Raw genomic sequence first — 20,719 nt, forward strand, 5'->3', positions numbered from 1 at the left:
GGAACACGAGTAGAATAACATCTGGAACACGAGTAGAATAACATCTGGAACACGAGTAGAATAACATCTGGAACACGAGTAGAATAACGTCTGGAACACCAGTAAAACGATGCCTGGAACACAAGCAGAACGACGGGAACACGAATAGAACAATGTCTGGAACACGAGTAGAACAATGTCTGGAACACGAGTAGAACAACGTCTGGAACACGATTAGAACACCATCTGGAACACGAGTAGAACAACGTCTGGAACACGAGTAGAACAACGCCTGGAACACCAGTAAAACAATGCCTGGAATACGTGTAGAACGACTGGAACATCAGTAGAACGCCTGGAACACGAGTATAATGACTGGAACACGAGTAGAACAACGTCTGAAACATGAGTACAACGTCTGGAACACCAGTACCATGTCTGGAACACCAGTACAACGTCTGGAACACGAGTACAACGTCTGGAACACGAGTAGAATAACATCTGGAACACGAGTAGAATAACGTCTGGAACACGAGTATAATGTCTGGAACACAGCATTGGTTCTTGGTCATAGTGTTTCTTCAGCAGATGTTAGTAAAGAAATCCGATTCTTGTTGAAGGGTCTGTGTGGTGGATATAGTGCCATCTATACTCACACTACTCCGCTCCTCCTCCTCCTCCTCCTCCTCCTCCTCCTCCTCCTCCTCCTCCTCCTCCTCTCCCTTCACTGGTTACCAGTAGCTGCCCACATCCCTTTCCAAACATTGGTACATGCATACCGTGCTGAGAACAGATCGGGTCCAGTCTACATCCAGGATCCAGGACATGGTCCAACTTTACATCCCAGCCCGCTCCCTCCGCTCCTCCTCCTCTGCTCCTCCTCCTCCTCCTCTACATCCAGGACATGGTCCAACCCTCCATCCCAGCCCGCTCCTTCTGCTCCTCCTCCTCTCCTCCTCCTCCTCCTCCTCTACATCCAGGACATGGTCCAACCTTACATCCCAGCCCGCTCCCTCCGCTCCTCCTCCTCCTCTACATCCAGGACATGGTCCAACCTTACATCCCAGCCCGCTCCCTCCGCTCCTCCTCCTCTGCTCCTCCTCTGCTCCTCCTCCTCTACATCCAGGACATGGTCCAACCTTACATCCCAGCCCGCTCCCTCAGCTCCTCCTCCTCTGCTCCTCTTCCTCCTCTACATCCAGGACATGGTCCAACCTTACATCCCAGCCCTTCCCTCCACTCTGCTTCTACCAATCAGCTTGTTGCTCCTCACTGAGTTAAACACTCTACAAAATCACGACTGTTTGCTGTCCTGGCTCCTAAATGGTGGAATGAGCTCCCCACCGACATCAAGACATCAGAAACTCTGAACATCTTCCACCACAAACTAAAAACACACCTCTTCCTCCTTCACCTTGAACAGTAGAACTTTAGTATCTTAACATGGAACTTACTGATAGAACTTTGTAGTTTGGCTTTCTGGAAGAAATATATTTTCTTGATTCTTGTTGTTCTGGTTTTGTACCCTCATGTTGAAATGAACTTATTGTAAGTAGCTTTGGATAAAAGAGTCAGATAAATGTAATGTAGTGTAATGAAATGTAATGTAATGTAATGTAGTGGTGAGGTTGCAAATTACACACAAACACCGCTGCCCTCACCTTTTCTAAGCATGTGGGGGCCACAAAACCTGCAAAAAAAGCCCCTTTGTGGAGCTGGTGTTTGGATTGTCCCTCCTGGCCTACTGTAGAAACATGGCGGGCTCCATGGAAGAGAACCCTCTCCCTGAGTAGATGTGAGGAACCCATCGGGAGGAAAGAAAAACACAAACTGTTCTTTCAGGTGTTTTAAACACAAATAAAAATGTATTTACGAAAATCCTTCATGCTGAACTTTTAAAGACTGTTACAGTAACATTAGTGTTTTAAGCAGTGCCTTCTTCCTCATTTAATATTTTTGGGGATATTCTTTGGATTCAGTGAAGTCAGACACGCACGCACCAAATAAGAACATCTGTTTTTTGGTGATCCGTAAAAACAAATCCCAAAGCGATGTTGCTGTGTCTGCCCCGTCCTTAGCAGATAAAGTTGACCTTTAAGTTCGAGCCTCCCCTCACACCCCGCCTCTCCTTTACTCCTCCTCATCCTCCTGTCAGAGCACGATGAAGCTTTCACTAACCTGTTCTGTCAGAGGAGGAAGATGTGTGGGTGATTGAAGCTTCCCAGACCCTTTCACCTCAGACCAAGCTGTCACTTTCACCTCTGTCAGCTCTCAGGGCATCTTTGTTTTTCTCCGATTTAGTTTTTGTTTCGATTTTTTTTTTTCTCGTCTAATTTTCTGCTCTGTGTTAGAGTTGCTGTTGGGGTTCACGTGGATGGTTAAAGCATCCTGTAAACAAGGAAACATTCTTTACATTTCACCCTGGGAGGTACCTGTTGTTTTATCAAGCTGCTGATAGCTGATGTGTTATACCAGGATTCAGTTCTTATTAAAGAAATCTGAAACTCTTCACTAATACACAAACTGGTCAAGTATTTAAACTCCATATCTATTGATCAGTGAACACTGGGAATATTGTTATTATGGAGGGAAGGAAGGAAGGAAGGAAGGATGGATGGATGGATGGATGGATGGATGGATGGATGGATGGATGGATGGATGGATGGGTGGGTGGATGGATGGATGGGTAGGTGGATGGATGGATGGATGGTGGATGGATGGATGGATGGATGGGTGGGTGGGTAGGTGGATGGATGGATGGTGGATGGATGGGTGGGTAGGTGGATGGATGGATGGTGGATGATGGATGGGTGGGTGGGTGGGTGGGTAGATGGATGGATGGATGGGTGGGTGGGTAGGTGGATGGATGGTGGGTGGATGGGTAGGTGGTGGATGGATGTGTGGATGATTGGGTGGGTGGGTGGATGGATGGATGGGTGGGTGGATGGACGGATGGGTGGGTGGGTGGGTAGGTGGATGGGTGGATGGATGGATGGGTAGGTGGATGGATGGATGGTGGATGGATGGATGGTGGATGGATGGGTGGGTAGGTGGATGGATGGATGGTGGATGGATGGGTGGGTAGGTGGATGGATGGATGGTGGATGATGGATGGGTGGGTGGGTGGGTGGGTAGATGGATGGATGGATGGATGGGTGGGTGGGTAGGTGGATGGATGGTGGATGGATGGGTGGGTGGGTAGGTGGTGGATGGATGTGTGGATGATTGGGTGGGTGGGTGGGTGGATGGACAGATGGGTGTGTGGGTGGGTAGGTGGATGGGTGGGTGGGTGGATGGGTGGATGTGCTACACACTGAAGTAAACACATTGTTAGCTTTAGTTTTTTGAGATTCATTGACATGAACACAAACAAACAAACTTAACTAACTAACTAACCAGGATCATTTTTAAATCCTACATTTTCAGACTGATCTGCGCTGCCAGTTTGCTGTTGGCTTTCATCTTATTAGTTGATGTAATTTGATTCCCTTGGTTGAGTCTCATAATATATCATTATGTATAGTATAATAATGGGCCTTGTCTAGAACGGATGGCGCACCATACCAGGGGGAGGATAGAGGAAGCCACAGCTAGTTAGAGCTGAGGTGGAGCTGACCGAGCGTGAAGCCACGGTGCTTCTCTAACGACATATTCAAAGGCCTTTGTTTGTTTGCGAGGCGTGCGGAGCTCCGCCGAGGGCTCGCCATCTCCTGCCGGGTCTCGTCATAACGGTGACCGCTGCAGGACCAGGTGGGAGGTGTTGATGGAGCTGACTGATGGGTTGTCTAATCTCGGTGTCTCGTGTTCCCCGTACAGTCCCGTTTCCTCCCAGAACTATCAGTAGGAATTAATCGGTGTAATATTAGTATCAGATTTGACTCTGTGGCATCAGGGCCGTTATTATAAAGTCTTACCAAACTTGTCTGGCTTTTAGTGGAAATTCCAGACCCTGTTTCTCCCAAAGGTGCTGTTTACTCAGGATTGATGTATTGGGCTTGAAGGTTGCGTAGAGGTGTTTACGTCGCTGTGTCTAAACCCATTCAGGCCCAGCAGAACATGCTGGCAGTAGAGTCTCTTCCTCATTCTCTCTACTCGCCCTTTCTACTGCATCTCTCTTGAAATCTGAATCCTCAGCTCTCTCTCTCCTCTCTCCCCTCTCTCTCTCCTCTCTCTCCTCTCCAGTTGTGGCTTCGTCCTGCTGTTATCTCCTCTTACAGTGACAGTCAGGGTGTCCCCCAGAGGAGCCCTGGGGGCTGGAAAGGTCTGAGCTAACCCCATTACACTGCTGAGAGGACGAGGACACAGACACTAATGACTGTGAAGCCGTGCAGCTAGCCACCGTAGCATGCTAAACCAGCACAGATACTGCTGCAGCACAGAGATCACACACACACACACACACACACACACACACACACACACACACACACACACACACACACACACACACACACACACACACACACACACACGCACATACATAACAACACATGTAAGAACATATCCACCACCAGATAGTCAAAACCATAAACATACATACGTAAACGCAGCATTGGGCTCTGGATCGTATATCACTGTGGCGGCCATGTTGGTCAGGGCAACTCTCAGTCGACACAACGGGAGGAAGGATGCCGGAGTCGCATGCTGCTTGTGGTTTTTTAAATCTCCGCACGAATTAAACTAGATGTTTGTGGTCGAACCTCTTACAGGTACGACTGAACACGTGTTGGTGGTTTCGTTTGGCTGTGATGACATCATGTTTATAGCAAACTGATCGAAGGGTCAGACGTAAACGGCTCACATTAGAAAAGCTGTCTGAAATACAGAAGAGTGACAAACAACCTGGCCATCACCATGGAGACCATCACCATGGAAACCATCACCATGGAGACCATCACAGGGACAAAATGGAGTAATTATTATTATTATGAAGTACACGAGATTTTCTACATATTGTTTTTAGCAGATAACGTTTCAAGTAGCGGCTGCGTGGGAGGACTGTTTATACTTTACGTTGTCCGTCAGTATAGTAATTAGTGTTGTTTATTAGTATTGTTTACCGGCACAACACCCTGCTCTAATTAGTTTGACCTAAATTAACCATCACATGACTTATTTTTGCGTTGAGCAGGTGCTTCTCTTCCTTTCACCACAAACATGTGGCGTCTATGGTCAATACGACCACCTTTATTTTCTTGTCACTATATTTTTGGAGTAATGAGACAGAAACACAGCGATCTGCACTCATGTATATTTGTTGTTGTTGATACACCTGTCAGCCCACCAGAGGATTTGGTGTCAGGGTCACAGTCTGCCTTGGTGGGAAAAGTAAGTGCATGAAGATCAGGATCAGGAATGGTGGTCATGTGACGTAGACCATGTGATGGAGTACAAAAGTCCTCAAGTCAGAGTAGGAGAGCTGGTTGGTGGCTGGATGGATCTCGGTGGACTGGAGTGGACTGACGGGTGCATTTGCATGATGCACAGTTGATCTTTTCATGAATTGGTTAACCTGTGAGTTACATTACTGAAAGGCAGGGCCAGTGTTTCAAGGGTTGGAAATTGATTGGACTGGAATAAATATAACTCATTGTTAGGGTCACCTCATCAGTCCCTCGGGAGCTTTTTTAATTCCATCAGTTTTTCTGCTAAAATGTCGCCATCAGAATCTATGCTGAAAGTATTAACAGAATAAAGTAAATATTTTCAGACAAAACTGACTTTATTAACACAAACTAACTTCCGGAGGAAACCGGAACAAAAAGAAATGTGTTCTTTACATTAAAATGATGTGATTAAATGTTTGTGATCAAAGGAAGTGATTCCATATTACTGGATGTTAAATGAGTTTTCTCCACACGTCCAGTTGTCAGAGACGTCTCTTTGTTTGTTTCATCCAGCAGGTCTATGTGTTGAATGAACATGAATTAAACAGCATCTAAAGCTCTTATTTTGACAGCTGATGTAGTCCTTGTTTCTATATTCCAGTCACAGACGGTCTGTTCTGGAAACATACGTAGCTTTTAGGACCTTTTAGGAGGTTTTTGGAACTTTTATCTCCACGGTTCTCTAAGTTCAATAAATACATTAAAAAGATTTGAACTAAATATTTCTGTGATGTGCAGCATGATTATTATCACTGGAAGTGATTACATATCCATCTTTATCAGGAAGTGCTTCAAAAAATGCAAGTTGAGAAAGACAAATGTTAATTCTTTATTTTTTCGCAATTTTCTGCATAAAACATACTTAAAACGCCACAAATTACATCGACATTTTTGAGAAAATCCTCCACAAATTCAAGCATTTTTTGAACATAATCACACAAAAAAAATAAGCGCGCTTTGTACTGTTTTTATTCCTCAACTGAGTATGAAGCACTATTAAACAGCCAAAACAATGGTTTAAAAAAAACCTTTGTTTTACCTTTGAGTATCCTGAAATGTAAGATAGTTAGTTTAGTAAGTTTTGCACTTTTACCATCACTAAGTTTTTAGTTTTGAAATCATGCCCCAAAACGTCAGCATGATGACTTTGACTTGAGTTTTCCTCTCTGATGGAGGTCTATGCTGCTTCTTCCCTCCACAACTGGTGAAAAGAAGATTTTCTTTGTTGCTGACGTTGCATCACGCTGCTCTCCATGAGAAAGCCAGTGTGATTGATCTGCCAGTGTCACACATGATGCTGACTCATCTGGTCTACTGATGTCCGTTATCATTTCTGAGGCTTCATCTTCATTTTCACCTCCAGTAGTTGTTCTGCTTCTTGTTTTAACAATGTTCATGTGTTCAGGTTTATTTTCCTTTAACTCATATTCACTTTTCGTTATTAACACCTTATCATATTTACACCATATGTGTCACCACTGGTTCCCTTAATTGACACAGGTCACGCACACGCATGCGTGACCTGTTCTTACATTGTCGCTTCCATGCGCTAGTGCTAACATGTGCACAGTCTCCGGAGAGCACACATGGACCCAGGCATATTAACTCATTCATTCTGTGCCACACTCACACGACAGCACCCCATTGCTAGGATAAGAGGTGTAAGCCCAGCTTCTCTCCATTTAAACTACCTCGGCACTCTGGAGGCCGGCTCGGCCCGCATTCCCAGACAGGCATAACTCGCAGACGCTCCAGCCTAAGCACATAGCATGGCATTTTACTGGCCTGTTGTGTTATTGTGACAGAGATCAAAGGTTGAACTTGAAAAGTCCTCTGCAGAGAAAGCCCTGCCAAAGGTGGTATTACATTTATGTTGAGTTTTTTCCCAATGGTGTGTCTTTACAGTGAACAGTCACGTCCTGCGTGAGTAAGTCAAACAATAAGTAGTTTTAACAAGCAATAAAAAGACACTTACTACTGATAAGGCATCTCTCTAAGTTTAATGAAGGACTCAGCCGACTTCTCTTGGTGCCCTTTATTAAAGACACAAGAGCTTTTTAATTCTAAGGCCTGCGAGCACGTAAAACAGACGGATAAAGGGGATTTTGGAGGAATGTTGAAGAGTTCATAGAAATCATCAAGAAGAGGGGATGATGGATGCTCCAGGCTCCTCAGGACGCTGTACATATGGCTTTATCATCAGCCGCTGGAGGAATGCTATATAATCCATGATCTCCACTTGCACTGTCCTTGTCAGCACCACAGGCCGCTTCACAAAACCCACTCAGGCAACATTCTTCTTTTGTTGGTGCACATCCAACTCTTTATTTACTCTTTAGGAAAATGTAGGCATGTCACTCAACTCCTGACGGGTTAAAGCTGTTTTTGATCATTACCGCAGATTCAATATGTGCAACCATGTTGTTTGGAAAAGTTGGAACGCTGAGTAAAAATGTAAATAGAAACAGAAAGCAGTGGTTTGCAAATCATGGAAACCCATATTTAACTGCAAATAGACCAAAGACAACATACCAAATGTTGCAACTGAGAAATTGTATTGTTTTATGAAAAATATATACTCATTTTGAATGTGATGTCAGCAACACGTCTCTATAAAGTTGTTCCAGGATCATGTTCACCACTGAGCTGCATCAACTCTTCTTTTAACAACACTCTGGAAACATTGGGGAACTGAGGAGACCAGTTTCTGGAGTTTTGAAAGTGAAATGTGGTCCCATTCTGGCCTGATAGAGGATTTCAGCTGCTCAACAGTTCAGGGTCTCCTTTGTTGTATTGTTCATGTCCTGATGCTCCAGATGTTTTCAATGATTGACAGGTCTGGACTGCAGGAGGCCAGTTTATCAGCGGACTCTTCTACTAGAGAACCATGCTGTTGGAATACGTGCAGAATGTGGTTGGACGTTGTTCTGCTGAAATAAACAAGACCTTCCCTGAAAGAGACGTTGTCTGGATGGCAGCATATGTTGCTCCAAAACCTGAATATGTCATTCAGCATTAATGCTTCCTTCCAGATGTTCAAGCTACCCATGCCATGTGCACTAATGCATCCCTGTACCATCACAGATGCTGGCTTCAGAACTGAGCTGATAACAAGCTGGATGGTCCCTCTCCTCTTTAACCTGGAGGATGCAGCGTCCATGATTTCCAAACAGAATCTCAGATTGTGATCCATCAGACCTCAGGACAGTTGTCCACTTCACCTCAGTCCATCTTAATTAGATCTAACCAGCCAATCAATGGCAGCGTTTTGTCCTCTGCATCCTAAAAAAATACTAAAAAGCTTTCAGGTTTTCAGATCAAGTAAAGATGGAGTCTAAATGTGTTCAGGTCAAAAAAACAAAACCTAAAACAGTGCCGAGTTAAATACTGTGTACGAACAGCAAACTGGATGAAAGACTCCTGATGAGGCAGTTGTTTGAGTCCGAGACACGTTCGCGTTAAAATACTTGATCTCAAGTTGGTCTGGAGTCCGAGATGTTGCTGTTCAGAGATGTTTCAGAGGAACAGTTTACATCTAAGTGGAATAATAAAAGAATAAGGAGGCCTCTGATCTGATCCATGAGTGTATTGGGAAGGAGTGTGAGAGTCTGATGCCCTTGCGAGTGGACACACACACACGCACACACGCAGACGGACACACACACACGCACATACGCAGACGGACACACACACACGCACACACGCAGATGGACACACATGGACACTGTCTCGAAGACGAGCCACTCAGCTGTCAGCTCAGCCACATGTGGCAGATGAGGCGCTCAGCAATCTCAGTGACAGGCACAAGATGTCCCCGACTGCCAGGGGCGTGCACACTGACACTGACACACACACACACACACACACACACACACACACACACACACACACACACACACACACACACACACACACACACACACACACACACACACCCTGCGTAAAATATAGCTCAAACAGATGCGCTCAGCTGCGAATTATGCCTAGTGGTCAAATATATGTTTTTAGGGATGAACAGGTTGCTGTAGAGAACAAGGCCAAAGCAAGCGAGTGATCTCCTGACATTTTAACTAATCCCTTCTAGCTTGTGGTTTCTTGCACATTTGCGAGATTTGCTAGCAGCCAGAATTGGCTTTTTCACATATGTAACCTGTCATGTTAGATCGGACGATGACATGGTGCAGGCCGGGGACGTGATGGCTCGAATGCTGAAATGGACTGTGATTGGATTTAGATGACACCCGCGGCTCGAGGCTACCGAGCTCTCTGCGGGTTTCGAAGTGGATTCTTTAACTGCTCTGGTGTCTCATACGTTGGCAAACTTCTCACCATGAAGCCAGCAGCGTTTTCCTGTGACACGGCTCGATGAGCGCCCCCCCGCTGAAGGCCTGCACCGCTGTTGTATTTTTCTCAGAGAGAAACAGTTTTTTTTTTAAAAGCTCCTGACGAGCCTCTGCCCACCTTCTACAAACTCTGTAAAAGTTAGTGTGTGTGGAGGTTGAGGTGTCCCAGGGCGGCAGGTGTCCCTTTTTCGTCCGCATGCTTCATGAAGTGAGGTGTGATTCGTCATCGTCTAACTTTGGGGCGACATTTAGGATTTCCCGTGACGCGGCTTGTTTGTTTACGTACACAGGCCGAGGCGGGCCACGGTGGCATTGCGTGATGCGCGTGAGGGAACAGGCTGTACCTGCCACGGCCCCGTGTTTGGTTGCTCTGGGCGAACACACAGTACCTGTCAAAAGCAGTTAGAGCCTCGTTCAGCAGCCTGCCCTCCACGGCATCCCGTCAGACGCCAGCTGAACTTTTCACTTGTCAATTCTGAAAGGTTAGCGCTAAAATCAGCAGCGACAGATGCAAATGGATGGATGCTTTCCTGGCATTTTTGCGCAGGGATGCTTCATGTCGCCTGGACCACCTCGTCCGCCCCCCCTCCCGCCTCCACCCCGCTCTGACGTGGCCTGTCTTTAGCCCCTCTGCTCCCCGTGCAAACCACATCTGTCTGAGGTCATGTGTCCGGGTCCTCAGTCCTGTTTGTTTGGGGGTCGGCTGGTTTGCCCCCTCGTATTCCATATTCATCCAATTTGTGCTCCATCATTAGACTTTCATCAGCAGGTGCTGCCTTGTAGCTGGGATGGCTGTTCTCCAGAGCAGGTTTTTGGTGGTTAGGTAGCCTGTTGTATTGTATAGAAAATGGTGTGTGTGTGTGTGTGTGTGTGTGTGTGTGTGTGTGTGTGTGTCTGTGTGTGTGTGTGTGTGTGTGTGTCTGTGTGTGTGGAGGGTGGATGGGGGTTTATGTCATGAATTCAATAGCTCAGGTTTTTGTTCTGTTGGTTAGATGTATTCGGCTGTTTGACAACATTTCTTTGCTCTCTGGGAACCTATAATGAATATATTTTTTTATATTTTTGCACATTTTATGAATTAAATAAGGAACTGATCGATTTAGAAATTAATTGATGTGACAAATATGCTGTAGTAGCATCCTTAGTGCTGGATGGAGGAGTGCTAGGTAATACTAAAGGAAACCAAAATGACCAAACTACATTTGAGAATGAATCTTGTTCTGAAAGGAAAGAGGTTTGTTTATTTTGGATGTATCAAAACGCATCCATAAATGTGAATAACTTAATATTCAATCATTTAACGATCACCTGTTTTCAGGTGGAACTGAAGATGAAGTACAACGACCAGCACTGCAAGTCCAGAGGTCTTCTCCCGGGTAACCGCTGGTATGAGATTCAGGCCTACAGAGCTCTGAACCAGGCCCTGGGGAGGTACATCTGCCCTCTGCAGCTACTGAAGCTCTCTGAACATTTACTCTTTTATCTTTAAACCCTCAAACTGTTTTTTTTTTGTTTTTTTTTACAGGTGTATCCGCCACAAGAATGACTGGGGTGCCCTGATTCTAGTGGATGACCGGTACAGGAAGAATCCTAATAAGTACATCACAGGTACCAACAACCGAGCTGCACGGCTGCCCAGTTTGACCACTAGATGGCAGTAGTCCTCCACTGGAAGAAGTTTGACAGCATCTGTCTCTGCCGTGTGTGTCTGTCGTCCCAGGTCTGTCTAAATGGGTCCGCCAGCTTGTCCGGCATCACGACACCTTCAGCGGCGCCATGGAGTCTCTGGTGGAATTCTCTCAGGTGCAGCAGAAGGTGGAGGTGAAAGCGGAGGTGAAGACGGCCCCCCCACCAGACAGCCAGACCCTCGGCACAACTGTCCCGTCTCCCAGCCACCAGGGACGGAGTCCGGCCGAGGCCTCGCAGTTTCAGAGATCCAGCTCATGTGTGAAATCACCTGAAGCCCAGCAGAACACGAGCCCCTCCTCCTTCCACTTTTTCACTCGTACACAGTTGAGAGTTGAACAGAATGAAAAAGCAGGTGAGACTTTTCTCGTGTCTCTTTTAAGAGAATATAGAGATTTTAAATTTGGGTTCATCTAAAATAGTCTCTGCCCCTTTCTGTTTGGACTTCTCTAAAAAAAAATATCTGTATCGCTCTAGAATTGGTGGAGAGGTTTAATTTTACAGCGTCGGTTGAATAATTAATACAATATATGTTTACCGTGCCTATTGACTTTTGTAGAAATTTTACTCACAGAAAACAGCTGCTGATGTCATACTCTACTTCTGTTTCTCAACAAACCTCAGGAAAAGATAAAATCATGGTACCATAACAGGCTGTTGCTACCATGGTAACAATTAATAAAACAAGTAGTCCACCAAAATAAAAATAAAAACAGTCTGTAATTATCAAACAATTCCCATAAAAAAAGAAAAGAAAAGCCAGAATGTGTTATTTTGTTTTCTCATGGTGTTGTTGCCCTCAGTTGGAGCTGTTTTATTTATCTTTTTAATATTTGGTGCTTTGTTATTATATCGGAGTATTTTAACAGGATGGTGTGATAGTGTGGGATTGTGTTACAACTGAGAGTGTATGTGCAGCGTTTGGCTCACTGGTGCAACAATTGAGTGTGTACAACACAAAGGAATGATATTACTTGTTTGTAGGATAGAAGAAGAAACAGATTGAATCTTGTTAGTTTATCACCAAAGAGTGAATAAAAGAGTTTCAGTTGTTTTCGCACCTTTTATCTCAGATTTATTCCTGCGGAGGGAAAGTCCTGATTCATTTTTTCATTGTAATGAGGAAGATGTCCTGTTCCTCCCCTCTGAGTCTGAACTTCTTTCTCTTTTTTTCATGAATGGTGACATTTAAAGCAGCTCTTTAAAAACATGGATCAGAAGGTGCATATCGTTTTTGCGCTGCAGGGTGTGTGAGCATGACATCACCGGAGGGAAATGTGCTGAGGTGACGTGTTTGCACATCGCCTTGGCGAGCACCCATTGTCTCCGGGGTCATGATGAGGTTGAGCTGTTTGCCCATGTGAATTCAGTGTGGTGGATAGAGTGGTAGAAGGGCAGTAGCCCCCCACCCCCTCCCCGCCACCTCTCATAGTTGGGGGTAGATTTTGGGGGTGGGGGGCCATGGGATCAGTTGAGTGGCTTGCCTCATTACTGTAAGGTCTTTTGCGTGCCTGAGTGGCGCTGGAGCGAGCTGATGAGCAGATGTTGGACTGTTGCTTTTAATTAAATCCCGTTGACCTTTGTTTGGGTTATATTGAGCGTATGCCCACATTTACTATATTGTTCTTTATGAAGCAGCCTTGGCAGCCGTGGTGCTCTGCGTACCCGGCTCACTTCATGGCGAGACTTAAAAGCCTCTTTGTTTGCTCTCTGTCAGTAACGTCAAACATAAAGTGTCCTCTGTAAATTCTGAATATTAAAACTGTGCATTTTGATGTGTTGATGCAGAGCGGTGGAAGATGCTGCACGGTCCACCAGCTGAGCCGCTCTCACGTCAGAAGAGAGCAGCTCGGCTTCTGTACCCCCTCTTCACCTCCAGCCCCGTCAGCGCCAGCCTCAAGAAGCCCATCTTTAAAGGAAAGACCGGCGGTCCTCTCAACCCAGACTCGCAAGCATCCGGTCATGCAGACAAAGAGAACCACCAGAGAACCACCTCCTTTCCCCTACTGAGGACCGGGGCTGGAGACGGTTCCAGGGAGACCAAAGTGGGTCCACAGGATGTATCTGCTGTACCAGCCCGTCCCAGCTGTGAAAGTGAAACGGCCTCAGCAGACAACTTGGACGAAGATGACGAGGACCAGACAGTTTTCTTTACTCCAGAGCTGTTTGAAGAAGACGAAGACAGCCCAGAGACAGAGACGAGGACAGACTGCCCTCCCAGAACGGGGACAGGGACGGAGAGTGCCGACCCGCTGCAGGCCCGAGGGCGAGCCGCTGCTCCTGATGGACAGAGTGCTGCTTCAGGGAGGGAGGAGAGTGTCGAGCTGTCACAGGGACAGAGAGAAAAAGAGATCAGAGGACAGAAGCAAGGTGAGGGGGGACAGGAGGTCCAAGCCCCGAGCAGGCAGACGGGCAGTTGGCTTCGCAGGTTGTCCAGGTCGTGGCAGAAAGCTCCAGCCACTCCAACAGGTAACTAACAGCCTGGACGAAGCACGGTGACGCAAACCTTCATTTCACATTACAAAGTATCAGAAAGATATTTGCCACCAGATATCAGCTGTAGATCCACACTGAAACCGATTGAAGTGTTTCTCATGTTGTAAAGTGTCTCATATGTTACAGCTGCCTCAGGCAGTTAAGCCCACACACTAATACTGTGCATGCAGGAGGCTTCAGCCGTCTCACAGCAGCTTCTTATGTCGTGTGACAGCTCATCTTATTAAGGCCTGTTTTCAGTTAAAAACAGACATAACAAACCAAGAGGGTTGAAATTTCTGCACTGATTGAATGTCCGTTTAGACAAATCATTAAAATACAAAAGCATCTGTTGTCTGCAGAAGTCATTTAGTTGTGTTTTAATGATGTGTTTGTAGATTATGGGGTGAGGATCGTGGACATTTTAGACACGCCAGACTTCACCCAAAGAAGGAGCCATTATTCTTTCAATTTCATTTCCAATTATGTAATTATGTGCTGTCAACATAAGTGGTATTAGTGAGTTTCACAAATTCTGGTCAGTCACAATAAAATTCAACTTAAATGTTAACATTTCATCTATGCTTTTCGTCCCTCATCCTTTCTGATTTTGTCCTTCTGCTACAACGACACGTTTCTAAATCTTCAGTGTCACAAAACTGTATTAAAGCAGAAGTCCTGCATTTAGAATTGTACATTAAAAAGACGTAAACTTTAAATCTGTTGAGGGTATCAAAAGTAAAGTACTCATATTTAGAGATGGGTCGTGATTTTCAAATGTTTGAAGTCATTAATTCGCAAAAAATCAAACGGTTTGGTGACGATTCTCTTGTTTTCGCCGGGCGCCTGGTCGTAATGTGTAACTACTGCCAGAAGGAGGCGGTAATTCACCTTAAAGCCGTTTGCCAACTGAAGAAGAACATGTTGCTGTAGACTCCAGGAAAAAACACAGACTGTATATAAAAGTGTTCATAGTTTCTGGGTCTGAAAAATGGTTCCAATGCAGAAGTGTCTTCAACTGCAATACCAGCAAGCGCCACTAGAGGTCGGCTCCAAAAAGCCTCCGGCTCCATAGACTCCCATTCAACTTCTCTCATCAAATCCAAAGTGAATAAAATGTGTCCATCAGTTATCTTGGTGTTGTTAGCTAAAGTCACTCCTTCTTCTTAGTTTTCTGGAGGTCCATCTGAAAATAATCCCTCATTCATTAGAAAAGAAGATTCAAGAAGACCTGTTTTTGGGGGCGTGTCTGTTTGATTGACAGGCCTGTGGTGCAGTCAGGTTACAGCTATCGGTGGGTGGGACGTAGTATCGTTAGGTTTCCAATCTGATCGGTCAGATCCACCGCTGGCTTTAGTAGTGAATATCTTAGTAGTGAATATTTAGCTTAAAATGTTCATCCTTACTCGCACTGCAGAAATACTGATGCATGAAAACACGTTTAAGTTACTTGACTGTCTGATAACTACTTTATTTACCATGAAGTCTTTTAATCTATAATAATGCATCATATTTAATAAAGTGGTTTTTGTTCACTTTGTAAAATCAGGAAGGAACTAACAGGAAGTCGGAACCTGCTCAGGTCAACAAACTGAAAAACTGCCAACAGAGGCGTTACCATGGAAACGTAACAAATAAACGGCAAATCACGGAGCTCCAAAAATAAAGATTAACGAAAGAAGTCAGGAAATATGAATCTGAAAGTAACCAACATATGATGGAAACAGCAGTGAAGAAGTACTTGGACAGTTTTGCATGATAAAGGCAGAATATTGTCAGGACAGAGATTTATATAACTCGTGATTATTTCAACAGCAGTTTAAACTCCAACTTCAAGAATGAAGCTGAAGCTATTTCAACAAAAACAACATCATAACCTTCACAGAAGTTCATGATGTCATCTCACCAAACCGTGAGATTGTAACTTCTCCGTCAAGGCTGGAGGATAAAGGTTATTATTTATGAGCTGTGCATGTGCACTCTGAGTGTAATCAGCAGCTTTCAGGCCGAGGAGCGCATGTCATTTAATCAAGCCGATGTTAAATGCAGAATCATCAAGAAGACTTAGTTGAGGGAGAGACGGAGAGATGACATTAAACATGATTACACTGATGTGATTTGTCTCATTACAGGACAAACTTCACCAATGTGTGATGCGTGCAGACGAGCAGAGCAGACAAGTGTTCCATTAAAGCCTCTCTTTGCTCATCGTGTACGTAATCGTGCATGATCCCTCGTTAACATAATCAAACCTCCGAGCACCGAGAGGCCGGCGAATGTGTGTTAAAAGCATTTAATAGGGAGCAACATTACTGGAACGCTCAGTAATGGCAAAGGACTGCTTTTTTTTATTTCCATTATCAGAATTCTGCTTTTCCCCTCCAAACCAAATCATTCAAGATGAACTAAGAAAACATTTTTAATACAAGAAAAATACACCGGAGCTAAAATCACAGAAAAAAATAGAAATCCAACAGAAAAACTGTCTCCTCCATTTTACATGTTGTCCCACAGATGCTGTGTTCCTTCATTATATTCTGGTGGTCAGCACTACATCTATAGCTTCTCTCCTCTTTCACAGAAAACCTTGTGATTTTAAATCAAACTGCAAACGTGTTCACTCCTTCAGGTCCATTTGTAGTTTCAGTGGAAACACGGTGGAGGAGCGCCGCTGGAATCTCACCATCAGAGGATCAATACATCCAGCTCTGTTCTCTGAGGTAGAAAGCAGCTTCATCACAGACAGACGTTACTGATTAAAGAACACACGACTCCAACCAGCACCAGTCCCGTCTAAAGGACAAGTCGCGTCTTTGCAGCGCTTCTCAGGAGGGAAACAGAAGAACGTGTTCAGAGGATGGAGCTGATGAACCCCCGTCAGTACCAGAAGGGTGGATGTACAGGAAGGAGACCTCTGTCCTCCAGAGACGCTCCACCCTTTGGTCCGATCTCACAGAATATCATCAGATATTCTGAGCTTCATGGACATTCGCTGCTGTTTACTGGATATCTTTTAGATCACATGCTGAACAGAAGGTCCGAAGTCTCCTGGTGGTCTCAGACTCTCGGACTAGCCGGGCCTTTTCTGTTCGGACCTCCCAGAGGAGATCAGGGATGCTGACACTTAAAAACACACTATTTTACACTTTTTGTTGATTTCACTTTTATTGATTCACCCTCTGTTTTATTTTTGTCTTGTATTTTTGCCATATTTATGAACTGTAAATGTATGTGAAGTGCTTTGCAACTTGTTTTTAAAAAGAAGTGCTTTATAAATAAAGGAGATATATGGATGGAGTTTTGTGCTGCAGCTGTAGATGATCTTCAAGCGGCATTTATAGCTGATGTGATCTTCACCAGTAAAACAGCAGCATTACAGTTAGTTACATATCTGTACAAAAGACTGTAATGTAGTGAATCACATCTCTAGATGATAATCAGAGTAATAAAATGCACTTCGGTTGATGTACCATTCAGTCTGGTTGTGTTTCTTTTTAGCTGACAGTGAGTTTATGTAATCTGATGACCGAAATCCTTCAAACTTGTTTTTTTCTCAATCCATCCTTCCTGTATCTGATCTCAGCATTTCATCAGGACCACAGAACAACCCTACGCTGTTCTTTTACGTTTTATTCCAAAATATATTCATTTGACTGCCCATAGATCCCCAATCAGCCCTCAACACTGAACCTCTAAAGAAGGTTACTTCTCTGAAGCGTTGTGGTTCATTCTACTTGTGGAGAACGTAACTCTGCCACGTGTGTCTATCGGCAGGTGGACTCGTTGAAGGCAGGCATGTAGGGAGAGTCACTGTTCAGCAGATTGAGACCAAGAGAAGGACCAACAGCATCAGGGCAGGTCACGAGTTGAAGGTAGTGACCCAGGGTTGGAAGAGCAGACCGTCCAGAACCAGAGCTGTCGGAGCACAGCGCTCAGACGGTCCCCATCAGGAGCGTGGGTCAGCAGAGGTTCAGGAAAACAGCTGGACGTCACCTCAGCAGACAGAAGCCAGCTTGAAAGCGAGCGTCACCTCCAGTCAGGAGTCAGAAAGGCCTTCTGTGAACACACCTGTGGCCGACGCGGCCTCCACACCTGTCAGACCCAGCGGAGCCGAGTTCGAGGTCGTGACTCCTCAACCAGACGACATCATCACGGAGCTGCGAGCGGCTGCTGGTCGTCCGGCGGAGGCTCCGAGGAGTCAGCACAGCAGAACAAAAGGTAAACGTAACACAACCCACTGCTGCTGTTAAGGAGAGGAGAATACATCCCAAAATGCATTGCTGTCTGCTCTCTGACTCCTGTGTTTGAAGAAGGAGTGAAACTGATGAAAGTTGTTTCCTAACAGAAAGATACAACTCTGTCTTGATGTCGCACATCATATTTTAGTTTTCTACCTAAATAATTGATAAACAGTTTCTTTGGAGAAAGAGAATATGATCTATATTCTTAGTGAGATATACTGAGCTGGTATCCATCTTCTTTTGTTGTTTGTTTTCTTATTGAGTGAACAAAGTATAAACTTTCATGTGTGCACAGATTCATGAATACAACGAGCAGAGCTGTTTCCTGAGACGCTGACAGTCGTCTGTCTAAATATCAGGATGCTGTTTTACTGGAATCAACTGATGTATGAATGTAATATTTCAACTGTTGTTTTTGTTTTTGTTTCACCCAAGTCATAAAAGTGCAGAGATCTTATAAGCAGAAACGCAGGAGATTTAAGAAGAACTCTCCGAAAACAACGGTGAGTATTTGGTGAAAGTGCTGAAATGTTTCTTTAAACTGCTGTTTCTCAGTATTCATACTTGTATTCACCAATGTGATGACGTTCAAGGGCACACAAGCTTGGCAGGATAACTGACGGTAATACCGGATATGAGTGCATGCTGCCTGTTCACCAGCAGCCAAACGTGTTGCGCTTCAAATGTTTTCTTGGTGTCACAAACAAATGCATGTAAAACACACCTGATGGCAGCCTGAATCACATCATCACATGTCACATCCTGTTTCAACCTCAGAGGCTCCAGCAGAGTCTGAAGCTACTATACACAGCTGGAAAAGATTAGCATTCACAACCAATATTAATTGAACTTTTCAGTAACTCTTTACGAGATGTTTCATAATGATTTAACGTGACTGTCCTTGTGCTCTCAGAGCATCACGGAGCTGCAGCCGTGCTCTCTGGGACTTCACTGTTCTCTGTGTGAGAAGGAGCTTCTTCCTGTGGTACCGGGTAATGTCTGACAAATGGAGCTGTGGTTCATTAAGCTAAATAAAATGACGTGTTTCATTTCACGTGTTTTGACTTCTGTCTTTCAGGCACTTTACGACGTGCTGCGTGTGAACGTGAACATCTTGCTTTTCTGAGAAGAGACCGATTTGTGGCGGCAGCGCCGACCCGTCGGTGCCGGTGTGATCCACATCATCCGTCCAGCCCAGACGACTCTCTGCTGCTGGTCCAGAGCGCCGCGTCGCTGCAGGTCCTGAGGACCGCGCTGCAGCCGGACCGCAGCGACGGCTTCACTGGTGGGTTTACAGCCCAGTATGTAAGGAAACATGGTCCTTCCGACGGCCTCCTCACCTCCACCAAACATCCATCATCAGTCCATGTATGCGATTTGCAAGTCATCACATTCTGTTTTTTCAAACTCAGCTGCCGGACTTTTAACTAAAACCAGGAAAATGAACATGTCACCCCCATTTTAGCCTCCCAGTATGTTTTAGATTTGATTTTCAGATTTTGCTGTTGACTTTGAAGACTCTTTAGCCGACCTGATTGTTCCGTAGTCTGAGATTCTCACAGACTTTTATCTGTTCCTGAGACACGTCTTAAAACATTTTCAGTCAGAGCCTCCAAGTTATGGAAGGAGCTGCCTGAAGAAAAAAAATGTAAATCTCTTCTTAAAACACACTTTTATCAGAGTTTTTGATGATTTTTGTTGATTTTTGTGATCCACTCTTATTTCTTTTCTGTTTTCATTTGCTTTCATGGTTGTTTTATACGATCACTGTGTTGTGATGTTAAAGCTTGCTGGAATTCACAGGTTGTTTTGTCTTTAATTGTATGTGAAGCACTTTGTAACTTGAGTTTAGAATACAAATAAAGTTTATTATTATCATTATCATCATCATCACTATCACTCCATCCTGCCCATAGTCTTCAACTGGATGTTTTAAAGCAGTTTATTATTTACATGGACGTGTCAACGTTTCATTCTGATCCTTTTGCAGCATGTTTGGTTTCTAAAGTGACACTCAGCTCGGTTCTTCCCACTGATTCTCCTTCATGCAGCCTATAATGCCATCTGGAGCCCCGAGGAGAACTCCATCACCAGGTTTCTGCAGTGCAAACGTTGCTCCTCCCTCCACCCCGTCCTGCCTGCAGCTCTCATCGCCGCAGAGGTCCAGTACCCCGCAGACCGGGCTCGAGATCAGGTACAGAACAGTGTGTGTGTGTGTGTGTGTGTGTGTGTGTGTGTGTGTGTGTGTGTGTGTGTGTGTGTGTGTGTGTGTGTGTGCGTGTGTCTGTGTGTGTGTGTGCTCAGTGTGAACAGATTGATTAAAGTCAGATCAGTTACAACACACTTTAGAGTTCATCTCTAAATTATAAATGGTAGATTGTATTATGTTTAATTACTATACACTGATATATAAATAATAAATACATAATATATTTATATATAATGATTCAATGTAATTAGAGTAAATGACATTGGTTGTGTTCGGGTTTCTTCAGCTGTCGTTAACAAAAAGGTTTGAGAAAAAAAAGTCAATACTCACATAAACATGCAAACACACAAACCACACACATATTTGTAGCTAAAGCTGCATATTGTCTGGGTTCATTAG

At 44.7% G+C, this 20,719-nt stretch overlaps 1 protein-coding gene across 2 annotated transcripts in view; it reads left to right on the plus strand.

The window, feature by feature from the left end:
* The window catches only part of brip1 (BRCA1 interacting helicase 1), a 90,358-nt gene that overhangs the window by 35,259 nt on the left and 34,380 nt on the right, over positions 1-20,719 (plus strand). Inside the window, exons 17-25 of one of the 2 annotated variants that reach the window (XM_069722745.1) lie at positions 11,028-11,140; positions 11,235-11,317; positions 11,430-11,750; positions 13,184-13,864; positions 17,645-18,088; positions 18,547-18,614; positions 19,025-19,103; positions 19,190-19,396; positions 20,163-20,305. In XM_069722745.1, coding sequence (XP_069578846.1) covers positions 11,028-11,140; positions 11,235-11,317; positions 11,430-11,750; positions 13,184-13,864; positions 17,645-18,088; positions 18,547-18,614; positions 19,025-19,103; positions 19,190-19,396; positions 20,163-20,305 — 2,139 coding nt within the window. Of the gene's footprint in view, positions 1-11,027; positions 11,141-11,234; positions 11,318-11,429; positions 11,751-13,183; positions 13,865-16,499; positions 16,728-17,644; positions 18,089-18,546; positions 18,615-19,024; positions 19,104-19,189; positions 19,397-20,162; positions 20,306-20,719 lie in introns of those variants that run through there. The other variant, XM_069722746.1, reaches the window with a different exon arrangement.

This window comes from Brachyistius frenatus, unplaced genomic scaffold (assembly GCF_029030835.1).
Source record: "Brachyistius frenatus isolate BFR_SWC_R1_liver_20210118 unplaced genomic scaffold, ASM2903083v1 Contig_303, whole genome shotgun sequence".
Lineage (NCBI taxonomy): Eukaryota > Metazoa > Chordata > Actinopteri > Embiotocidae > Brachyistius > Brachyistius frenatus.